Here is a 16,481-nt window from a genome sequence, read left to right on the forward strand (position 1 = left end):
CTTCACGCCTCTGGTCCATCTTTCCTGCATGGACACTTCACTGACCGAGACCATTGCTTATGCCACCTCTTCTGCAGTGACTCTGGTTCCATTTCTCCTCATCACAGCCTCCTACTCCTGCATTCTTGTTGCCATCCTAAGAATTCCATCTGGCACAGGGCGGAGAAAGGCTTTCTCCACCTGCTCCTCCCACCTCACTGTGGTCACGGTGTTTTATGGGACACTGATTGCCACGTACCTCGTGCCTTCAGCCAATTCTTCACAGCTCTTGCGCAAAGGATTCTCTCTGCTCTACACCATCCTGACACCCATGTTCAACCCCATCATCTACAGCCTGAGAAACAGAGACATCCGCGAAGCCCTGAAGATGTGCTTGAGTAAGAAGCCAAGTTTCCTCCTTGGATGATGCAAAAAGGAAAAGTTCTATATTTGTCCAAGGGATGATTAATTGGATTGAGTAATTTAGATTCTACATAAAAGGCAATAACTACCCCAGGAGTTATTAAAGCCAGATGATCAGATACCTCTGAGCATGGCTATGGTATCTGACATTATATATCTGCTGAGTTCTGACAGCCTCAGGTGAACTGGTGTCCCATGAATGATGTACATAGGTCAGGTTCTGCTCCATTATCTTCAGTAGACCTGCATCTTTTGTGTAAAAGCTCAGCCTCAAAATGAGCTGCTAAGGCTGGTTGTTCATTTATTCAAATATTCATTGAGGTCTACTATGCTCGAGGCACTGTACTACATATAGGTGATAAAATGAACAAAAGCAGAGGCAGTCCCTGCTTCCACTGAACCCACAGGCTATAAGGGGATGACAAACATTAATCAAATAACTAACATAAAGCTACATATATAAATATAAAATTACACTTGTGATTCAAAATTAAAAATAATAAGATGATTACTATGTACTTATTAGACGGCCAAAATCTGGGACACTGACAACATCAAATGCTGGTGAATATGTGGAGCAACCGGAACTCTGATTCACTGCTGGTGAGAGCGCAAAATGGTACAGCCACTTTAAAAGACAGTTTGGAAGTTTCTTACAAAACTAAGTACACTTTTGCCATACAATCCAGTAATCACACTCCTTGGTATTTACCGAAACGAGCTTAAAACTTGTGTCTACACAAAACACTTTACATGGATGTTTATAGAAGCTTTATTCATAATTGCCCAAATTTTGAAGTAACCAAGATGTCCTTCAATGGAAAATGGAAAAATAAACCATGGTGCATGCAGACAATGAAATATTACTCAATGCTAAAAAATAATGGGCTATCAATATCTGAAAGACTTGGAGGAAACTGTAAGTAGGTATAATTAAGTGAAAGAAGCCAATCTGAAAAGGCTACATACTATATGATCCCAGCTGTAGGGCATTCTGAAAAAAGGCAAAACGGTGGAGATAGTAAAAAGATCAGTAGTTGCCAGAGGTTAGGGCTGCAGGAGAGATAAATAGAGAGCATAAGATTTTAGGGCAGTGAAACTATTCTGTATGATACTACAAAGTGGATACACGCCATTATACATTTGGCAGAACCAACAGAATGTACAATGTCAAGAGTGCACTCGAATGAAATTATGGACTTTGGGGGATAATGATGTGTCAGTGTAGGCTCACTGATTGTAACAAATGTACCACTCTGGTGGGAAATGTTGATAATGGGGGGAGACTGAAAGGGTAGGGTATTAGCCCTAAAAATAAAACTGCCAGTTATCATACCAGCAAAAGTGGATTTATTGGGGAATCGTAGAGAATTGCAATCCAGATCAAGCAAGCTATGACAGAACCATAGGCAAGTCTGCAGAACAAAGAAGAAGAACGCTCCTTTACAGTGGAAGGGAAAGTTGGGAAGGCTGTTACAAACAAAATGTCCATTGCAGTAAACTGGGAGTTCAAAGTATAGTGGCTTTTCATTGGCTGGACTGTGAATAAAGGTTCTCTTCCTTTCCTGCTGGGGTAGTAAAGTAGTATCCATGTGCAGAATTCCTCTCTCCTGGTTGGGTGTGTAATTGACGAGTGAGAGGGCATTGAGAGCTCCCTCTGCTGGTTTCTCAACTCCATTCTAAATGAGATTTCCTTTTATTAATTTTCATGTTTCCCCTTTTTGGTTAAGATTTTTCTTTGAAAGCGTTGCTGATCAGGAGTCAGGTTTTCCATATTTAGTGGTTTTGCCCCTCAGTACCAGGAAGGACCTTTCCTGGCTGTCACAGCCTACATTGGAGGGAAAGTGCATAGCATTTGAAACCGTTTACAGCCACATTTGAGTAATAAGGAAGGTTAGGAGGGAAAAACCCTCAAGTACTCCAACTTAAAGCCCGTATTATGTCAAGGTCATGTGTGTTGGATATCATCTCAGAGCAATGAGCTAGCATCACCTTATTGGGTGTATCATTTTTTAAAAAGTTTGCTAGGCAACAGAATATAAAACTTAAAATAATTATAAAAATAGAGGAAGTAACATAACAAACCCAAATTGTGTGATGCTTCTAAACCAGGACTCTAGGTCTGAAAGGAGCCATCTGAAATACTTATTGGCATTTGTTCTGACGTATGGGAGAAAGGTTCTACCTATGAAGGAAACACCCATAATTGTCATACATGCCTCCTGGAAGTCTCCACTTAAACCCGTCACAAAAGTAGAATACTAAATATTTTGAGAAATCACTGAAAAAGTTAACCAAGTACATTTGGGAAGATACAGTGTAGGTACAAACTTAAAGCAGTAGCTGATGAGGGGTGCCTGAGTGGCTCAGTCGGTTAAACGTCAGACTTCAGCTCAGGTCCTGATCTCACAGTTTGTGGGTTTGAACCCCGCGTTGGGCTCTGTGCTGACAGCTCAGATCCTGGTGCCTGCTTTGGATTCTATGTCTCCCTCTCTCTCTGACTCACCCCCACTCATGCTCTCTCTCTCTCAAAAATAAACATTTAAAAAAAATTTAAAAGCAGTAGCTGATGAACTTTTTGAAAAACTTCAAAGACATTTTAAAAGAATGTTGTTATCTCAAAAGAACTGTTTAGAACCAAATGTATTATCAACAATAGTAAGAGTGAAAATTGAGAGACCATGAATTTGGAAAACAATCTTAAGTCAATTAATAGTTTAAAGGAAAGAAAGCTTTTGTGAATTCTGAACTTTCTAATCCTTCAGAAAAATCAAGTGAAAAATTAATGTGTACCAAGATCATGAAGCTGTTTCCAAAAGGCCATAATCAAAAGAAGAGGTTTCCCCCTTTTGCAAGGGCTTGGGAAATGTAGACTGAGTATTGTCTTCCCATAAAAGAGAGAGAAGAAACAACAGTGAGGAAAAAGATATACAAGCCTGGTCAGGACACCTTGGCAAAGCTCTCATTATATGTCTTCTTCTATTACTGGAAGTCTTTACTTTCAGATCACCAGATAGCGTGCAGTTCCAGTCAGACTTTGGTGCTTTCTTAGATATGAATCCAAAAATCTATTCCCTGGAGTTTGGTCACACATGGGTTAGCTAGCAGTTTCTGATAAGGACCTCTCCAGTGAGGTTCAAGAGTCTTTCTGGAGGTGTCTTTTCCAACAGATAAAATCTATAGGTTGCAAGGTGCTTAAGGTCATTGTCTCCTAGGAGTGCACTATGGAAAGATTACTCCACCAAGCATGGCTATTTTTAATAGAAGCAATTAGGCTCTCACACGGTTGAAGTATCTCTATCTCCTTTTATCAACTGTGGGTCAAAGAAGGCAGGGGCCAGGTACATTGGACATTCTGTGACTCTCTCAAAGGAGGAGTCTATGAGTTCCCAAGGGGATGGATCTGAGACTTAAAATGTCCAATGGCAAAGCTTCCAGCCAAGGTATTTGGAGGGTCTCTATAAATTTTGCCAATTAAGTCTTAGTGCTTGACTTAGTGCATGTGTGACTAACTCTGAGGATTGAGGATGATATGCACGAGGAAAATGTAAAACCGACCAAGCAACAACAGAATTGTCAAAGCACCTGATGAGTAAAATGGGTTCCCTGATCACTATGAGGTTTGAGAGAGGTGCTTCAAATAAGGATCATCTTTTCTACCAGAAGAAGCATTGGCGTGTCTATAACAGAAAGCTTTGGTCCAGTGGGAAAACATACAAACCAGGACTAAAAAATATCCACGGAGGGAGGGAGTTGTAGAAATCCATTTGTGTGAACAGGTTTCCCTGAAATTTACTTTGGACAGGTGGGCACTTTTTACAGCCTTATTAACAGCCTTATCAACTGTTTCTCACCAATACTGGTTCATGAATGCTATCATGTTCAGGAGACCAATGGTTTAATGTACATCCAGTGGTAAATAGTGGGAGTTTTAGAATTTCTAGTTGGGCCAGATTGTTGTTTGGTCCAAACCAGAGTTCTCTTTCAATCAAGCTAACAATTACTAGATTTTCCATATTGTTTCCCCCTCCCTGGGGCCAACTGTTGGGTATCTCTTGTCAATGTTTCTGAAATTTATCATTCGAGAGAATATCCCTTTGGGCCACGACAGAGGTTTGGCTATTGGTTTCCATGAAGGTAGTAATTTTGGTGGAAATACCAGTGGGATAGACTACTTTGGCCTCCAGGGAACTGAGACTGGAATGCCTAGGAACCTTAATAGCTAAAGCAGCTGACAAAAGTATGGCATGTAATACATTTTGAATATGGGAGACTGTTTTTCATTTTAAAGAGTAAGAGACAGCATGAGCCGGACAGGGGTAGAGGGGGGAGTGGGAGAGAGAGACAGAGAGAAGAAAGGGAGAGAGAGAGGGAGAGAGAGGGAGAATCATGAGTTGGATACTTAACTGACTCAGCCACCCAGGCACCGCATTTTTAATTTTATTTCCATTGTAACTTCCCCGGTCACTACAACCAAAAGATGGCAACCATACTTGGGGCTACTGGGACACAGGCAATGCAGCAGCCCTTCTGTCAAGCTTGACAATGTGAACTTGGGGGTCACAAGGTCCAGCATGAGTTCCTCTACTTATCTGACTGCCTGATTCCTCTCCTGGGGCAGGATCTGCTCTCCAAACTTGGGGCCCAAATAACTTTTGAACCCACTGGACACACTAGCCTCCAATTAAACCCATGGCAGAAGGAAACCCTGGTCTTGGCAATTACCCTGTCAAGGGAAGAAGAATGGAGACTATTCTGTGCCCAGGCCCTACCCTGTAGTCCCTCAGAATTCAGCCCCAAGATAACCCACCTGGACTAGCTTGAGTTGGGCCCCCATCATTGTTGACCTGATCCCTGGAGCCCAACTTCAGAGACAAAGGCAGTACCCCCTTCCACTCGAGGTTAGAATGGGTACACAAGAGCACCTGACCAAATTCAGAGAAGCAGGTATTCTAACTGAGTGCCAATCAGCTTGGAATGCCCCGCTCTTGCCAGTCAAGAAGCCAGGAGGATGATACCGATCAGTACAGAATTTGAGGGCCATTAACAAAATGACTGTTTCTTTACACCCAGTGGTTCCAAACCCATAGACTCTCCTCAGCCAAATTCTTCGGTCAGCCAGATGGTTTATGTGCCTCGACCTAAAGGATGCTTTCTTCTGCCTCCACCTAGCTCCTCAAAGTCAACCACTGTTTGCCTTTGAATGGACTGAGCCCATTACAGGGCGCCAGATGCAGCTGACCTGGACACAACTTCCCCAAGGTTTCAAGAACTCGCCCACTCTTTTGAGGGGAAGCCCTACCTGCAGACCTCCCCGACTTTCTGACGAAAACCACAGGGTGCGTCCTCCTCCAATATGTAGACGACCTCCTCCTTGCCAGCGACACCCAAGAAGACTGTACGAAAGGTACCAAGGCCCTCCTGCAGCTCCTGTCCTCCTCGGAGTACCGGGCCTCTTGGAAAAAGGCACAGATTTGTCAGCAGCAGGTCTGATACTTAGGCTTCCTCCTCACAAAAGGAAAAAGAGAACTAGGACCGGAAAGGAAGAAAGTTATCACCACACTGCCACAGCCCCAAACAAAACGAGGCTTGTGTGAATTTTCAGGGACCACCGGGTTCTGTCGCATTTGGATTCCAGGATTCTCAGCCACAGCAAGGCCCCTCTATGACCTGTTGGGAGGGCCAGCCCGGGAGCCCCTCGCATGGACTGAGGAGGCAAGGGCTGCTTTCACAGAAATAAAGTCGGCTCTGGGACAAGCCCCAGCCCTAGGTTTGCCTGACATAGAAAGGCCCTTTAACCTCTTCGTACATGAAAAGGACAAAATAACCCTTGGAGTGCTCACTCAGAGCATGGGGCCTTGGCAATGGCCAGTAGCCTACCTGTCAAAAAAACTTGATCCTGTGGCTGCAGGATGGCCACCCTGCCTCAGAGCACTGGCAGCCACAGTCCTGCTCATCAAGGAGGCAGACAAACACACTGGGACTAACACTTAAGGTCCCACACATGATCATGTCCCTCATGGGCAGCCAAGGACATCGTTTCCTCTCCAATTCTTGGCTGACACAATACCAAGGCCTTCTCTATGAAAACCCAAGGGTCACTCTCAAAACAGTAAGAACAGTAAACCCAGCCACCTTCCTTCCCACGGAGGAGGGAGAACCCGACCACGGCTGTTCCAAAGTAGTGGATGAAGTCCACACCAGCCTCCAAGACCAGGCTATAACAAGCCCAGAGATCACCCTGTTCAGCGATGGGAGCAGCTATTTACAAGAGGGCAGCCGAAGAGCAAGATACATGGTAACCACAACCACCGAAGTTCTGGAAGCCAAGGCCTTGCCGGAAGGATGGTCAGCACAATGAAGTGAGCTATACGCCTTAACCCGAGCCCTCATCCCGAGCAAAGGTAAATGAGTTAACATCTACACTGATTCCCGGTATGCCTTCGCTATTGTGCACGTACATGGGGCTATCTATAAGGAAAGAGACCTCCTCACTGCTGCAGGGAAAACTATCAAAAATAAGGAAGAAATACTAAAGCTTCTTGAGGCCATATGGCTGCCAGACAAGGTAGCTATTCTACACTGTAAGGGACATCAGAAAGGAGACGACCCCGTAACTCAAGGAAATCGCCTGGGCGACAAAACAGCCACAGCGGTCACCTGTGGTGACCCAGGCGAAGCTCCTACCTATGTTATGACTCTTGTGCCCCAGAGGGAAGCCTCTCCACTTCTGTACACAAATGAAGAAAGAAGATGGGCCTCAACAGAAAGGGACACACTAAGCAAAGAGGGATGGTGGGTCATGCCAAATGGACACATCTTTGTCTCCTAGTGACTCCTAGTGAAGGAATATCACTAACTCACTCACCTAGGGAAAACTGCACTGGAGCCCTCCTCAAAAAGAACTACTATATCTGCCAGCTGCCGGCATTATGCCGAGCTGTCAGTGAGCCGTGTATAACGTGTGCCAAAAACAATGCTCGGTCTGCCCCACGGCCCCTGCCCGGCACACAAAGGACGGAGGCCGCCCCTTTTGAAGACTTAGAGGCAGACTTTACCGACATACAACCAAATAAAGGATTCAGGTACCTTCTTGTAATAATCTGCACATATTTGGGATGGGTCGAAGCATTCCCGACAAGAACGGAACGAAGTCGCGAGGTGGCCAAAGCTCTTCTACGGGAGATTGTGCCTCGGTTTGGTCCACCCTTAACCATACACGGTGATAACAGACCTGCATTTGTGGCAGACATTATACAAACCCTAACAAAGTCCCTCGACATTACTTGGAAACTGCACACTGCTTACTGACCCCAGAGCTCAGGGAAAGTAGAACGGATGAATCGCACCCTCAAGGAAACCCTGGCTAAGTTCCACCAAGAGACTAATCTCCCATGGCCAGATTTACTACTGCTGGCCCTCCTGCGTGCCCGATGCATGCCTGGAACACTAGGATTCTCCCCTTTTGAGTTATTATATGGGAGACCCCCCCCATGTTTAGGAAAACTCCTAGGAGACCTACACCAGATTGGAGACAAGGGAATAAGAGAACAGCTCCAGACCTTGGGGGCAGTCCTAAACAAGTTACAAAGATACACCACAGAGAGGGCCCCAATTTCCTTAGGGACCCCCATTCATCCCTTTCAGCCAGGAGATTCTGTGTGGGTCAAAGATTGGAAGAGGGAACCTCTTAGACCATGGTGGACTGGGCCTCATACTGTTATTCTAACAACTCTAACAAGCCCTTAAAGTTTCAGGTATAACCCCATGGGTCCATCACTCCAGAGTTAAGAAGGCCAACTCAGGAGAACCCACAAATGGGCGAAGTGATCCAGATCTAGTCAACCCACTTAAACTGACCCTCAAAAGGGAAACTGGCCCCTGAGACCTCCAGCCCTGTTCCAGCCATGCCTTGGAAGCTGGTTGTCCTGCGCATGGCAGAAGCTTGAGGAATCAACGAGTGAACCTAGCCCCGGGGTATGGATGCAATTCTGCCAGTCCTTATCCCTTACTGGTGTCATAGCCCTGATCTTACTTCTTACTATTGGGCTGATAGAGAAGCTGGACATGGGACAAAAGATGCATGCTGGGTCTCACATACCTCCTCTGGATGGGATGATTATTAAGTATTGCCTGTATATTATGATAACCTCTCTCACTCTCACAACTGCCACTTACCCACTTTGCCCCCAGGATTGTTATATGACAATAAGGGGGTCAAGGGTGTTCAGTGCCTTCACCTCCCTCCACAAAGATTGCTACAAGGGAAAAACACCCATTCTCTGTCAGTCATCCGGTGCCCCAAGGACTAAGTATTAGACTGTAGAGATAACCTAGAATGTCAGGAACCTATGTCATAACAAGGGCCTCCAAAGAGAGATGTGAGCTTGTTACACTTACCTTCCTCAATGGGGGATCTCGGATGGGGGAGGGGTGCAAGACAGGGCCCTTCAAAAAGTTATAAAGGATACCCAGGATAGGGTAATACAAGCCATAAAGGCGACCACTCCCCTGGCAGCCTACCAGGGTCTGAACCTTTCAGCCCTCAATCAGATGCTTACCAATTCCCCACTCCAGCGTTGGGCCAACGCTACTCTACAAGTCCTCCATAAAATAGATAATCACACCCAAACCTGCTGGATGTGCTTGCCCCTCGGCCAGAGGGCTTACTTAGCCACTCCCATCCCTTTGACCTGGGAAGCTCCTGAAAATCTCAAAACCAACACCTCTGTCTTAATTGGATGCCTGGCCACTGGGGTCCATCTCACAAATGCTGACAATCTAATCTGTACAGTCCCTGAAGGTATGAACGGTACCTCTCTAAGCAGAAGAAATATAACCTTAAAGAATTCAACCCTATGTTCAACCCCTGGGGTATTCTAGCTGTGTTCTAATTCGGCCAACTGATGCTTAGAGATCAACTGGACTCAGATATGTTATTCCGTTTTCCTAACCCCAGAGATATACGTTTACACTGAAGATCAGCTCCTAACAGCCATTAGCCCCAAGTCCTGGGCTAAACAGGCAGTCTTGCTACCTGTTCTGATAGGAGCAGGAATTGTGACAGGAGTAGGAACCGGAATAGGGGGCATAGGTTCATCTGTAGGACTATATCACAGACTAGCTCAAGAGATAAGTGAAGACATGGAACGGGTGGCAGATTCTCTGTTAACCTTACAAAACCAAATAAACTCCCTGGCGGCAGTGACCCTCCAAAATAAGCGAGCTCTTGACGTCCTCACTTCAGAAAAAGGAGGGACTTGAATCTTTCTGGGGGAGGAATGTTGCTATTTCGTAAACCAGTCAGGAATAGTTACAACTAAGGTTAAGGAATTCAGGGAAAGAATTCAACATAGACGACAGGAAAGTATCAATCAATGAAAAGGATGGGATCTCACAGATTGGGCATCCTGGCTTCCTGCTCTGGTGCAGCCCCTCCTCTCCATAATTTTACTTGTATCCATCGGCGCCTGTATACTGAATGCCGTGATACATTTTATTGAAAACGCTGTTGTTCACCAAACTACTGCACGTATCTTAGCCTTTTGAAAGTACCAACCTGTAAAACTGAAAGGTGATGCCTAATAAAAGTTTTTTTTAAAGGCATCAAAGGGGGGAATGTTGGAGAAGTGAATCAAGTATGACAAAGATGGGAGACGAGGCTAAAACAGACTTTGGTCTCTGGCTCAGAGACCCCTTCCTCTGGGTTCTTCTTCCTGTTTGCTGCGCGCTCAAAAACCCCACAGATATGGAAGCTGACGACTATAAACTACCCTCCCCCCTTGCATTCGGCACTCAGATCTTTGGAGAAATGGTCTCCTCTGAGCCCGTCAGTATTAAATAACTCTCCGATCCACCAAGATCTCCGAGTGCTGCTTGCTTTTTCCACCAGCGTTCCAGCCTGGTTCCATAACAATTTTAAGCATCAACTTTTATCCTGAGAATCATTTAATCTCTTTTTCCTGAATCTTGAGGCACACACATCAGTGTAAACACTTCCCCAAAATGGCACTGGCAACCTCCTTACTGGCAGGCAAACCAGCAGACCGAAAGAGGTTACAACATGTTTAAGCTTTTAAACCCCCCAGAGTCTTCCATTCAATGTGCCCAACACTTACAAATGGGGCCCAGATTAGAGGAAATCAATACCAACAAAATATCCTATCCATAAGAGGAAGAGGAGTGCGACCAGGAACCTCTCCCTATTTCCCCAGCTTCCTGGGGTAACCTCTGTCAACCCGATAGCAAGGAGTAAAGACAGTCTACTTTATCGGAAGGGTGATTCCTCAAGCTTCTGCCATGCGTAGACCAGCCAGCTTCCGGGGTGTGGCTGGAGCAGGGCTGAAGATAGGATCTGGGTCAGTCTTCCAAGTCTGGGGTTCCTCAGGACTGGCCCTCTTGACTCTGGAGTGGTGGACCCCTGGAGTGAGACCTCTATGAGGCCCAGTCCACTGTGGTTTGAGAGGGTCTTTTTCCAGTCTTTGACCTCGACCAAGTCCCCTGGTGAGAAGGGGGGTAGATGTGCAGGCAGCCCCACGGCACAAAATGCAGGCTTACATCCTGGTCACCTGGGTGGGTGATGATGGGGCCAGCTTTGGCATGATGGGGCAAGACCTGGCTGTTCAGGAGGGAGTGGTCACCGGGTCCCCTGCAAGTCCAGGTAGTGGGGCCCCAGTGTGGTCAGGTGGCTGGCCAAGAGCCTCCCTTGGCTCCTCGGTAGCTGAGGCACTGACCACCCTCTTGGAGCCACGCATGGGGCTGCTGTGGTCCGGGAGGCTGGGGCTGGGGAAGAGGCGCAGGGGCTGGATCCCATGGCTGAAGAGCTCATTGGCCAGACCCAAGTAGTTGTGAAGTGCCAGAAAGGTGTCCCACTGCAGCCTCACCATCTTGATCTGCCCCCCCCCACCCCCACCAAGCTCTCGAGGTACTTGGTGAACACGGCAGAAAAGGCCTCCATTGGCAGCTGCAGCACCGTGGAGTCTTGGGCCACCTGGGCAGACACGGTACCCTGGGGGTGCTGGTGGCCAGTGATGACATCCAAGATGCTCAGGAGGCTGTTGACACTGTCCCCAGGGACCACTTCCTTCACCACACACTCCTTCCCATCAGGCCCTGGCAGACAGATCTCCAGCAGCCCATCCTGCACCACATAGATACTGGCATCCGGCTGGCCTGGCCAGAAGACATAGTCACCCTGGCTGGGCCACTGGGAGAACATGAGTCAGCAGAGCTCCAGGAAGAGCAGCTTCTCAAAGTGGCCCAGCACCCAGACATTCTTGAGTGTATAGAGCACCTTGGGGGGCAGGTGGGAGTTACCCAGGTCACCCTCATTGAGTCAGCTTCAAACATCGCGGGTGGGGGCTTCTTCTGTTGCGGTGTTGGTGCCTCTTTCTGGATGCGCAGGATCTTCAACACCTGGGGCCGTCTGGGGCTGGGGTTTTCTGCACTCACTCGCAGTCTGCATACCAGCGGCAGGAGGAATACGGCTGTCACCAGCACCGCTACTCCAGCCCCAATCATCATGTCCAGCACCTCCTTATTAGCTGCTTTCTTGGCTGCTTTGTCTGCTAGACGATTTCCTCGTGCTGTAGGGTTGTCTCCATTCTGGTGTCCTTTGCAGTGTGAAACCGTAACTTCTTTTGGAAGCCAGACGGCCTCAAGGAGCTTTCTTCCCCACCATGGTGAGGCCCCTCTCTTTGTAGATTGCCCCATGTTTATGTAGAGTAGCAAAAGCAAACTGGGAGTCGATTGACTCGCTTGTCCTTTTGAATGGTGAGGGCTCAGTGAGGGCACGTCATTGCATGCCCTGCCTTTTGAACGTCCTCCTTGATGAAACTGCTACCATCACTGAACGAGGTGAGGTCTGGGTTCTGTCCAGCCTGGTCATGCAGATCTGGGCAGCTTGCGAATACTTTATCAGTCACCTCATAACAGTCATGGTCTGGTTTCCCTTCCTCAGAAGGTAGGAAAGCTGCAGGGTTCAGCGTGTGCACTGTTTTAAGAGTGACCAGTGGATTCTCGCAGAGGAGCCCCTGGTATTGTGCTAACTGCGAGTTGGAGAGGCATGAGAGTTTCTTCTCATGCGCAGAAAGATTCCACACTGAAACAGTCTGTGACCAGCCAAAACTTGCCGGCAAGGGACCCTCAAGGATGCCCAGTGGTACATCGACCTTATCACCTGGAATCTGAGAGCAACAAGCCCCCCACCAAGCTACCACACAACTGTCTATCAACTCTCCTTCTCCCCCAGTACAAGCCCAGTTCTGGCTCTGCAGACATTGGCAGTGAAGGGTGACAATCCCTGGGCCTCTGCGGCCTTCCTTTTTCACCCAGGGCTGAGAGCTGCCACCTCTCCCAGGCTGAGACACAGCAAAGTTCTCCCCCAAATGAGCACCAAAGCATAAATCCACTCCACCATCAAGAGTCACCCCAGCGCACAGTCTCGGCCCCCTCCTTGGGCTTCTGAAACAAGCATCTCTCCGACCCGAGCAGGTACTGAGAGATGACTTCACAGAATGAATCAACCTCTCAGCCCTCCATAACACCGCGCTCCTGTGGGCAGAGAGGCATCCACACCCCCGGCTGTAGCTGGAGATGTAGGAAAATTCAGGAGTGAGGGGCAGGGGGCAAAGACGGAAGTGGCTGTACCACCTTTTCTGAAAGTCACTTCAAAAGGCTTTTCTGTATTCGGCAGGCCAAGGGCTGATACCTGCCCCGGGGCAGCTTTATCTCTAGGAAGGTGGCTTTGGCCTCTGTCCAGCCAGGGGGTTCTCCATCTGGCCCTACCAAAGATTATAGAGGGGTCTTGCTGTTGCTGAGAATCTGGGAATCCAGATTTGGCAGAACCCTGCAGCCTCCAGGAATTTCATAGCCCCATCTTGGTTTGGGGCTAGGGTAGGGAGGTGATGACCTTCTTCTCCAGCTCTAGTGCTCTCTTTCCATGAGACCCGATACCCTGAGTCTGACAGGAGTTGGAGGAGGGCCCTTGGGCCCTCTGTAAAATTCTCTCGGGTATTGCTGGCAAAGAGGAGGTCATCCACACGCTGGAGAAGGGTGCAGCATGTGGCCTCCCTTGGAAAGCTGGCAAGCCCTCCGGCCAGTGCCTCCCCAAAGAGGGAAGGCAAGTTTTAAAACCCCTGTCGGAGGTGCGTCCAAGTCCATTGCATTTGATGCTCTGTATCTGATTTGGTCCATTTGAAGGCAAAGAACAGGGTTGAAGGCAAAAAAAAGGGTTGGCTCCCGGGGCCAAGTGGAGGCAGAAGAAGGCATCCTTTCAATCTAGGCAGGTAAACCAGCTGGCAGACCCTGGGATCTAGCTAAGGAGGGTGTATGGGTTCAGGACCACTGAGAGCAAGACTTGAACTGGTTGGTACCCTCCTCCCGGCTTCCTCACTGGCAAGAGTGGGGTGTTCCAGGATGACTGGCATTCAACCAGAAAGCCTGATTTGTTGGATGCCTGCCCTTGTCTCCTGTGGGGGGTGGGAGGAGGGCATTGCCACGGTCTCTGCAGTTGAGCCCCTGGGATTAACTCTACAATGATGGGGGCATGGCTGTGGGCAAGTCCAGGGGGGTTGTACTTAGGCCATGAAGTGGGGAAGGCAGTCCTGAATTCGGACAGGTCGCTTGGTTGGGAATGGGCACAGAATAGTCTCCATTTGGATCGAATCTGAGGCTGGTACATCCCCTTGGATCAAAGGTTATTTGGGCCCCTAGCTTTGAGAGTATATCCCAGCCAAGGAGAAGGATAGGGCACTCAGGTAGGTCATGCCGTACTGTGTGGCCCCCGAATCCACATAAAGGTCATAGTTTGGCCCCCTACTTTTATTTTGACTGTGGGCTCATGGAGGCCAAGAAGTGAGCCAGGTCCCCCTCAACCTGAAACTATTCTTGCTTTAATATCCTTTCTCCTTGCAGCAGGCACAATGATCCCTTGCTGAGGAGGTTGTGGGCCTCCTCCCTTTTTGAAGCTGGATCTTCCCCATCGTTTTGTCATGGCTCTCTTGTGCCTCAGGGTCAAACAGGGTGTAAGCCTTGCATAGTCTCTCATAATAATCCCTGGGGGATTCCCCTTGGGCTGGACATATTCATGGGCTTCTTCGCTTCTGCTCAAATCCCCACGGAAGAGAGCCTCTTGGTACCGGTGCTGTGGACCGGCATCTGGAGAGTGTCTGTGCCTGGTGGAGGGCGCAATCTGGCCACTGGTTCCAGGGGAGAGAGAATCTGCCAATTCCAGACGTGGTGGGGAGACCAAAGGTGGCAGAGTATCAGGAACCAGAAGTTCATACGGTGGGGGGGGGGGGGGGGGCGGGCAAAGATTGTTTCTTTCTCCAGTTCACCGGTGAGAATTTGTGGAGGTCAGGACTTATACAGGAGCTGATCAGGGTAACCTGGGTCTCTGGTGACAACATGCCAGATGTAGCAAACCATTGGGACAACCAAGGTTCCCTCAGAGGGCCTTCCTACACCAAAAGTGAGCCATTCTAACTCACATAGGGTCCTTAGCGTGCCGGGGGTTATCTTAATTCCATAGTCTCCCCAAAATCCCTTCTTTTCTCTGTCCTGACCCCATAATGTTCCCATGAGGCAGAGTCGCAAAGACAGACAGAGGGATGGGGTGCCCCCTCTAATGAGGAGACCAGTCAGATCCCCGTTTGTCCGTGTCCAAAAGGAACTTAGGTGACACTTAGCCGTAGCAGTCTCAGCTTTGTGACTTATGATAGGAAACTATTCCGAGGCCACCATAGACTGTATGCCATTCACCACAGAATTGTAGACGGGCCCACTCAGACTCCATATGCTTCTGGGGACCTTAAGGGTACCCGCTCGTGGAGCCATAGAATCAAACTCAGCAAGCAAGCCAGACCGAGTCGCACATTCACACTCACATACACACCAGAGGTTATGACATTCCCTCCCACAGAATGTCTACAGATGAGACCACTGAGGTCTCCGGGGAGTGATCAGGTTCCCCTTCCACCACTACAGGTGGACAGGACAGAACAGAATTGGGTCCCAGGTCTTACCAATCTCCGACGTTGGATCCAGATCCTCCATTTCCAAGTCTCGAGTCTGGTAGGAATGGTGGAGCAGGGCCGGCCCAAGGTGACCCAGCGGGAGACTGCCAAAATTCAGGCAGGGTGCACCTTCTCCACTGCGATTCCTCATTCTGTCACCGCCTCGCCGTTTTCCCAAACTGGTGGCAACAATGGGCCAGTGCGGTTGGGTTTCCCAGTCAGGGAACTAAATGTTACGGAAACTGGTCTGGATCACCCGGCAGAAGAACCAAGCGGCACTCGGAGGTCTTGGAAGCCAGGAGGTTTATTTTACACCAGTGGGCTCAGAGGTCTGAGTCCAGAGTGGCAACAGAGGGGATAATTTATAGTCTGTTACTTCCACATCCCTCATTGGTAGTAATCTGGTGCCTGAGGCAAGCAGGGTGTGAACAAGAACCTGGAAGGGAAGTCTTCAGACAGGGACTGAAATTCTCTCATCAGTCCTGTCGGCCATGATATATCAGATTTTTCCCTAACACTACAAGGGTAGACACATAAGGGTAGTTGCAAACCTGTCCACTGAAACTTGGCAGGGCAGAAGTGAGTGGTAGGAAGTATTCAATGTTCTGAATAGGAAAAATATGCAGCCAAGAATCCTTTATCCAGCAAGGCTGGATATTCTCCATTCAGAATAGAAGGAGAGAGAAAGGTTTTCCCAGACAAACAAAAAGGAGTTCATGACCACTAAACCAGCTCTGCAGGAGATCTTAAGGGGGACTCCATGAGTGGAAAGCAGCAAAGACTACAAAGGACCAGAGACATCACCACAAGCACGAAACCTAGAGATAACACAATGACACTAAATCCGTGTCTTTCAATAATCACTCTGAATGTAAATGGGCTAAATGCCCCAATGAAAAGACACTGGGTATATCAGAATGGATAAAAAACCAAAATCCATCTATATGCTTCCTACAAGAGACACATTTTATACCTGAGGACACCTGCAGATTGAAAGTGAGGGTATGGAGAACCATCTATCATGCAACTGGATGGCAAAAGAAAGCTGGAGTAGCCATACTTATA

At 48.2% G+C, this 16,481-nt stretch overlaps 1 protein-coding gene across 4 annotated transcripts in view; it reads right to left on the minus strand.

Annotated features, from left to right (window-relative positions):
• Positions 1–16,481, minus strand: part of LOC122228361 — a 101,167-nt gene that overhangs the window by 72,396 nt on the left and 12,290 nt on the right. For 3 of the 4 annotated variants that reach the window (XM_042953367.1, XM_042953366.1, XM_042953368.1), the window contains exon 3: positions 5,705–5,857. In XM_042953367.1, the coding sequence (XP_042809301.1) occupies positions 5,705–5,857 (153 nt within the window). Of the gene's footprint in view, positions 1–1,764; positions 2,231–5,704; positions 5,858–16,481 lie in introns of those variants that run through there. The other variant, XR_006206539.1, reaches the window with a different exon arrangement.

The sequence above is a fragment of the Panthera leo genome, chromosome C1 (assembly GCF_018350215.1).
Source record: "Panthera leo isolate Ple1 chromosome C1, P.leo_Ple1_pat1.1, whole genome shotgun sequence".
Taxonomy (NCBI): Eukaryota; Metazoa; Chordata; class Mammalia; order Carnivora; family Felidae; genus Panthera; species Panthera leo.